General features: G+C 35.2%; 1 protein-coding gene and 1 pseudogene across 11 annotated transcripts; both read right to left on the bottom strand.

The window, feature by feature from the left end:
- Window positions 1–749: 749 nt before the first annotated feature.
- On the bottom strand, window positions 750–4,187 carry LOC114162422. Of its 11 annotated transcripts, none has more exons than XM_028046300.1 (5): window positions 4,051–4,187; window positions 3,724–3,799; window positions 2,311–2,521; window positions 1,607–1,694; window positions 750–1,389 (listed from the first exon to the last, which is right to left on the bottom strand). In XM_028046300.1, the coding sequence occupies exons 3-5, from the start codon at window positions 2,465–2,467 to the stop codon at window positions 1,095–1,097; spliced, it is 540 nt and encodes a 179-aa protein (XP_027902101.1). In that variant the 5' UTR covers window positions 2,468–2,521; window positions 3,724–3,799; window positions 4,051–4,187; the 3' UTR covers window positions 750–1,094. The 11 variants fall into 11 exon arrangements, with proteins under 11 accessions (XP_027902101.1, XP_027902097.1, XP_027902100.1 ...); XM_028046296.1 differs by having other exon boundaries at window positions 2,311–2,516; XM_028046299.1 differs by having other exon boundaries at window positions 3,724–3,806; window positions 4,051–4,184.
- Window positions 4,188–4,632: 445 nt separating this feature from the next.
- On the bottom strand, window positions 4,633–8,379 carry LOC114162788 (annotated as a pseudogene).
- Window positions 8,380–8,485: the final 106 nt, after the last annotated feature.

The raw sequence follows: 8,485 nt of genomic DNA, 5'->3' as shown, positions 1-8,485 counted from the left end.
AAAAAATAAAAAAATGATTAAAATATTAACACATTAATTTTGAATGAGTTTTTTTTAATTAATTGATTTTAAAAAATCTCAATTTATTTGTAAATTTTCATTGATTACTATTTAAATGAGTTATTTGCACTTTGTTTAAAATTTAAATTTATGAATGTTATGCATTGTATTTTTATTTGAATTTATGTTTAAAATATATTGTTCAATATTAAATTTTTCTTTTGTAAATACTCATAGGTACCCGTGCATAATGGATATCCGCATAAATATAGATACAGATACGAGAAAAATATTCATCCAACAACTAAGATATGTGGAAGCTAGTATCCGTAACCTACCCGCCCCACGTACCTACTTATTACCAGTAACTAATAAGACACGTTGAAATCAAGAAACATGGGCATTTAAGTCAACTTTGGAGGCTCCAGGCTCACCATTTTCTCTGCTGATCTTTCTTCCAATTCCACACATCTTATCGTGATCTTTTAAGAAATATAAATCATTATACTTTAAAACACTACTTTTTTTTCATCATTTTGTTTTATCTGACTATGCTTTTACTATAATATCAAACACTGCTTTTCTATTAAATAATTACAAGTTTATATACAGCTGCATTTTACTACTATTTTTCCCTCTACTCTACACCCTTTCATCTTATGAAAGTCAAGTTCTTAATATTAATTGCACCATCAAAAAGTATCATTACCGTATATGCATGGTAATTTATATGGGAACCTTAAACTACATAAAACAAATTGGAGTAGCATAAATTTAACTCTATTTACAAATCGTAAAAACAGATTTAACAAATTTATATGAATCACCTCGTTAATTACGCAGAAATCAGAAATGAGGACCCCAGAAGAAAAAATAAACCCAATTAGTTAAGAGCTAACCCATTTAGCTTTTGAAAAAGGTTATCCCTTGTACAATTATCCTTCTGCAAAATCTAAGGAAAAAAACCCTGTTTTGTCTGCTTAGTCATATAATCCTTCCATCTCCCAAATATCAACAAGAAATTCAACCATTTCCTGCCAGGTTATGATATTGTAATCAGTTAGGAGCATTTCCTGAATCCTTGTTCATGAATATCAACAGAAAATAACCAAGTAAGAATGCATGAATGAGAAGAAACCTGCATATGTTTCAGTTTTATAGGACAAAGTCATGTGTTTGCATCTATTTCTTTCTTGATAGACATTATAAATGAGAGAGGCTGGATTAAAATTATTAAAGAGAGAAATAGACACTAAACTTGTAAATGACCTGTCATGTACATGGAAATGAGAAGAGACAATCCAATGCATGCAAGAACTTACTCCAAGAGGAATGGGCCGAGGAAAAGCCTTGTCGGTTCCCATTAGATTCTCATAAGAGGTATTCCAACTATAAAGTCAAAACTCTAGAATTAGAACTTAAACAAACATTTTGAGAAGTGACTTTGATCACTGAATTGAATCCTATAGTTATTGATCAATTCCACCTCTCCACCAGTTTCCTGCTCTTCCACCTTATCCGTGCAAATTTTTACTTACAAAGATTTTTATGGTCAAAAAAATTAAATTCAACGAAATAACATAGATATCCTTGTATATTTATTTACCTTATTAGAGGTTCTCCAACTTCTTTCTTTTTCTGGGACCTTTTATTTCTAACCCAATATCGCCTCATTTGGTTCCAGAGAAGAAGACCTGCATATAATGTAATAATAATCAGTTGGAGATATGTTAGAAAGTGTAAGAAAATGCAAGACTGAAAGACATCAAGTAAAATGAAAATAACATCAGAGACGTGGATCAAGAGAAATCCAGAAAACTAGATTTGTACTTCAAGTTCCATATATGGCTATTACATGTAACTAAAGAGATTACATCAACTTGAAAGAAAATATAGTTTACAAGAAAAATGTACACAAATAAAGGAGTAGACAATCAGTGTCTGTGTTGCCTGAGGGAGAGAAACAAGAGAATGAAAAGCAAAACAAAAGCTTAAAGTGAAAGTTGCATGGCAGAACCAGCATTAAAAGTGTGGAATTCAAGCTATTTCAAGGCATTGGAATTGTAATTGTAACTGTCCCCCTACAGGGTCAGGGTTTTGAATTTGAAAATTCCATGAAAATACTAAGATATGTGACAGTTAGGAAATAAGTCTTGCATGGCTCTATCAACAGTTTGAGCAAGATTGTGTCCGCATCAGAGAAAATGGCTACTACCAAGATGATACAAGATGAAAAGCACCCTTAGATAATGAGATTAACCAATAAGCCAATAAAGATTATAGATAAGCTGACTTTAAGAAAATACTTGCCATCATTGACAAATTCAGAAGAATCAATCTGAATGCCAGAGCTACTTTGAGGATCAGAAGGTAAGCCAATTGATGCGACGCTTTTCTGGGATTGAAATGCCCTCTGATCTATTTCCAAAGCACTGCTGCTCCAAAAATCTTCTGATATGTTGCTCATTCCTTGGCCTTTAATCGTAGGAGGATTTGGGAAGCATCCCAGACAACTTCTGCTCTGTTACAAAGCAGGTTTAACCACAAGCTTGATTAACACAAACTATAAACCATATAATCAGTCTACCAGCTTTTATTAAAAGAAGACAGTGTTGTAGCAAAGAGTTCAATGTACCAGTTAAAAATTAAGTTGAATAACTCAACCTAGCATATGGATGTTCAGTCCATCTACTGTATTTTAGTTCTCATTGGACCTAATCAATACCTTGAGGAAATGTAAAAGCGATAGGATGGAACAACCCACTTTGAGGGCATATTCACTCAAATTATTTGGTATGATACTTTTTGTGGAGGCTTTCTCAGGTCAATTAGCGTAGTGAACAAGTATGAATTTACTCCTATATCTAGTGTCCTTCTCCTTTACATTATAAGGAAACAGACGTTGGATTTCAGTTTCTGTTTGCATACTACAGTCAAGTCAACAACAACAGTAAAAAAAATGGAAGAACAGAGGAGCAACATATGAATATGATAAAGTCATCAGCTATCAATTGGAGTGAACAAAAAAAATTACATGAACAGCAAGATACAATCAACAAGGCTTAATATAATTTCTCCTCACATTGAAACTCCCCTTGTAATTGGGGAGCCTTATCTTTTCCATGGCACACAAAAGAACTAAAGCAAGCATGGAAAAACAGAGAAAAAGGCATAACAGTTTTGTTCACAGAGCATCTTCTCAATTGACTTAACAAACAGAACCTAGAATACCACGAAACTCAGTAGGCCAGCGAAATTCTATGTTTAGTGTTACCAGATTCAGAAGAACACGATAAAGAGCAACAAGCTGTAAACTTTTTCAAATTTCCCTGATCCCCCGATCTCACACTTGATCAGAAAGCAAGGCAGTACAAGCAAAGATTCCCATATAATTAAACAATTACTAAAAACTAAAGAGATAAACCTTAAATTAAATTACTCAGCAGTGGTAAAACAGTTTAACAAGATCAAACTTTCAGTTTCCAATAATTGGAAAAGTTAGATCCCAATTTCTGACTTCATTTACTTCCACTAAATTGTTCCAAAAACAAATACCCAAAGCTCACTCAGAAATCCGCTAACGACATATCTATTAGAGGGATCTCCTAATGGTTTTGCCAAATTTGGCAGAAGCGTACAAGTGTATTGATATGAAAAATACAATCCTTTAAAAGAAATAAATTCTGGTACCGAACAAAGAAAGAGAGGGAACAAATAATTTACCCCATGCAAGCGAGAATCTGACAGAGCCAAGGTGGAACGTATCCACAGATATGCATCTACGGAATTCTTAGCAGATCTATCACCTCAAATTCCAAATCCAGGACGAAGATTATTCAGTAACGTGCATGCACGATTTTTCTTTTCCGTTTATTTTGAAAAAAATGAAGAGGCAGAGAGAAGTTCTTCTCTCTCTGAATTTAATAAAGCAAAATAGTACTGTAGCAAATAATAAAGAGGATAAAATCCTCTGTTCTAGTTGTTGGCACTTTGGTTTCAAATAATAACAATTTAGCAGAAAAGGGATAAATTTGGAATAGAATCAACTACCACTTCAGTGAGAAACCTCAAACTCATCAACGGAATTTTATGCCCTCATATTGGAAATACAGATGGGGTTAGCCATAAATAACAGCTTTCGTTTCTTCACCAGAATGCTGAGAAGAATCTTTAGCATGATATACTATAATTAACAAATTACAGGTAATTTTTTAAATGCAAAGTATTGCTAACGAACGCATCATATCACAACTTTTAATATTCCTTAATAGTATTTTCGTTAAAACTATCCCCACTTCTTAGCGAAAAAAAAAACACAAAATTTAAAAAGTGAATTGAATTTAAATAAATTCACATAAAATCGTAGTCAAATTCTCACTCAAATCAAAAGTTTAGAGTAAAATAAAGTAATTAATTTCGTACTTAAACTAAGAGACTGTCCTCTCTAACGCATTATTAATTAGTCTATCGTGTCGACTCTATACAAAGAAAAAAGACGATTAATGATTTGAATTAGTGCTTTTAAGTTTGATTCATGATGATGAAGCAATAAGTTGTTGGTCTTAGTAATACTATACTCGGTCAACTTTAACAGAATTTGTAATTTTTGTGGATGAAGAAAAGAATTGAAATTAGAATATTTCATTTCTATTTTATTAAAAATGCAATGATGTAATGCTAACTAGGAGGTGCAAATGTACATTATTGCTCTTGATCCCTCCTTTCTATGAATACTTAGGTAGTGAGAATCGAAGGAAGGAAATATGAATAGGAACCCAAAATCCGAGCTTTGGTGTCAGGAAAATGTTCAAAACGAAGAGATGTTATGGTTCCATCGTGGGCGACATGTATAGGGTAGCGCATGAGGTGGTGGAATTTTGTAGGTTCATCAAATGTTTCCTTAGAGTACATGTCCCAGTTCTCCTCTGCAAGCCTATTCACAAGACCTATGCAATCCAAATGTTCTGGGTTGTCGAAGATTTTTGAGTCAAAACCATGGTCCCCAAGGTGCTCATACCACAGTGCACGTCGGAATCTATATATCTCCCCTCTTGGTCTTCCATTCCATGCTAGATGACGTGGTTGGAATGCACCCATTGCAATCTCACTGTCTCTTGAACCCTCCATTGATCTTTGATTTATGTTAGCAGACCCAACGATTATGTATTCGTCATCAACTGAGGGAACCAATACACACACTGTTAATCATTTGTCAAATCTTTCCCAAACATGGAACAACAGTTGAAGATCTTAACTTTAACATAATGGTGTTTGATCTCATACCTATCATCATTTTGGAATGAACATAGATCATGAACCTCCTTGAATTTTGTGCTCTTCTGTAGTCACTCTCAGGCTCTGGTTCCTGTGGAGGAGTATACTCTCCCGGTTCCTTATGCTCCCTATTGCCAAGGCAAAAAAATGTCAAATAATCTCGAGGGTGTGCTTGAATGCCGAATTTTACCAAGGCTTCAGCAATTTCGGAATACATCATCTCCATGGTTCGTCTCTGCCAATCTAATATTGCTTGAACCGACTCGCTTTCAGGTACACCTTCAGGCCACATTGGGATCACTATGTACACAGAAAACCTCTCTTTTGCTTCAATCTTGCTCACAATCTTCAATGTCAACTCCTTTGGTATAAGATGCAGAGCACCAACGTTCTCAATCACAAACTCATTAGTTGGGTGCCAAGCATATGAACTCCCTAGGAAGTACTGGTTCTCAATGTAGACGAAGTTTTTTGCACGCCTGATAGCATTAATGTACGCATCCTGAATACTTCTCTCAATCATGTTGTCTTTCCCACTAACAAGGCCTAATTCAGCAACTTCTTCCGGGGCTTGGGGAAACCCCAAAGCAGCACCACCATCAATGGATCTAAACAGCTGAACATTCCATGTGTCTTCTACTCCCACTTCTGATTTTTGTGAATCAGATGGGTGGACTAGAATGCCATCAAGATCATCAAGCGAGAATAGATGTTCCTTCCCAACTTGCTTCTCCCACCTTTGCTCAAAGTTGTACAGAACATCCCAAGCAATAGGACCTTCTAGCTTGCAATGAATGTCGTGCCATGGCTCTCTTGGACCACCTTTATCAATGGAAGCATTTGGAAAGTTTGGTTGATGGAAATCGTTTCTATGCACCGTATTCAAAGTTGAAAATAGAGGATGGTCCCTGGTGTCATACCTCCCGTCACAGAGATCAAGACCACCTATGAAACTCACCACACTTCTTCTCTTCTGTGATGGCCCTACAAAACCTGCATCAACGACCACACTCTTTTGGTGATGAGTGAACATAGTTGATATTTGAAGTTCTTGAATCATGCTTTTCCCATCATCCGGGTTCCGTGGACACAGAACACAATGCACCTTTGTGTTTCTAAAGTAAGCAGCAGTTTCCTTATCATGAGTTCCCATCAAGCCATCTTTGGTCAATTCTGGTACAGAAGTTCTGTCATTCCAAATAAGCAGAAGAACTCTAACACCTTCATCGGCCTTTTCTTCAGTAACTCCCGAGGGTGATATTTGATTCTTCCTTGTCCCTAACCAATGCTATTTCAGTGTAAACGGACCAACCAGTTATGTAAACAAAATGCTTAGCATCCATAATGGCAGTGTAAATGTCCTCCCAACATCTTGCGGGCAAGTAGTCTTTTCCTTCGGATATTGGAATGTACGGGACAACACCAACGCCACGTGGGGCATGAGCATCCTGGTACAAGGTAACATGACAACCTTCTCTCTGATTGAAGAATGTACGGGGAACTCCAGAAAACGGCATGCGAATTCCCTGAGACCATGAACATGTTGGGTCCTGAGTGACGCTGGTGAATTGCACGCTGACGCGGATTTTGGAGTGACCCGGCACGGGACGATGATCTTCTTCGTCTAATATCTCAACCCACCTCTTAATTATGGGGCCCTTGCGAACTTGCTCCACAGGGACATAGGCTCTTCCGATTAGAGTTGCTCCGATCGGGTTACCATCTTTGACAGTGAATATGATGTTTGAGATACGATGTGCAGAGTAGATTTCGAAGCTCTCGTTCCACTTTGGGTTTGAGGGTTGGTTTCCTATCATTCTCGTTCGTCCAACCCTTGCCTTGTCCAAATCAACTGTTGCATACAATCTTGTCCCAACAATCTTCCTCAAGTTTTCACATGTTTCCATTGAACAAAACAAGATTCTACTCTTAGTACCCTCTCTTGTCAAAATTAGTTTTAGTGTTGCATTGTTAAAATTGTTGAAAATAATTCTGCATCTCCCCCCATAATGTTATTTTCATCTCGCTCACAGACTAAATAAGTTATTTAATTGTTCGAAAGATTAGCGATGAAATTCAATTTGATCAAACAAACTTCAACCAAAATCATATTTTTCTGAAAAAGTAATTGTCGCATTTTGAGTAAATTGTTTCTAAACACTTGTTCCGTCTACAATATGAAATACTTGCCATCATTGAGTAAATTTGATCAAACAGACTTCAACCAAAATCATATTTTCTTCTTTAAAAGTTTCGATATATAAGTTTATATTTTTCATAAACACCATAATTAAAATGCTATGTATTAATAAATTTAAAATATGATTTTTAAAATTTTAATACTTTTAGGATTATTTTTTAAAATTCAAAATAATTGAAACAAAAAATCTATAAACATGAAAATTGTAATATAAAATAACTTCTCACATTTAAATTGAAATATTACGTTCTCAAAGCCCATCATAGAAATAAAAAATAAAATAAAATCCAGTATTTCTACATTTCCAAAACTAGATATTTCACAAGTAATATTTTAAAACTTGTAACAAAAACACAAATATTGCATTCCCATATTGTCAAGTTTCTAAATTTCGAAGCCAACCCAGTCTTATACATTTACTAATGAAAAAGATGAAGTATATACGTGAGTGAAAAAGTGAAAGAAGTAATGTGATAGTGTTAAAAGATTGAAAAGTTGTTGATTGGTTAACATACCTCAGGCCTGCACAACAGACAACCCTTGACTTGGGCTAGAAATCTCTTACCCTTGTGTGTTGTACCCTTTGTTCCAATGTTTTTAAAGCAGATGAAAAGAAGGAAAAAGAAACATAAGCATGTTAATCTCTGTGAAAACTAATGCAGAAGGCATTGACATGAACGAAAAAAGGTTGTAACATGAGATGATTGTACTGAGAAAAGTAAAGAGTTTAATGAGATAGATACCTTCTGACAGAAATCCAAATGACATCCAGTATGCAATCTATCAACTTCAAATATTGTTACCTTAAGAATCCCGTGTAGCAGCTCAGGCATTTTCTTTCACAACTTTATATATTTGTTACCTTCTATGCTATGATCTGCACCATAACCATAGAGGGTAATCAAATTCAGTCAAATAAAATTTCAGTTTTTGACGATAATGTATATAAATAGAGAGAGAGAGAGGTGAAAAGAGAATCTTGGGAATGTTCTGTTTGAAGAAAGAGATGTG

This window comes from Vigna unguiculata, chromosome 9, assembly GCF_004118075.2.
Source record: "Vigna unguiculata cultivar IT97K-499-35 chromosome 9, ASM411807v1, whole genome shotgun sequence".
Taxonomy (NCBI): Eukaryota; Viridiplantae; Streptophyta; class Magnoliopsida; order Fabales; family Fabaceae; genus Vigna; species Vigna unguiculata.
Note: the sequence above shows the minus strand (reverse complement) of the source record. Positions and strands in the feature narration are given on the sequence as shown.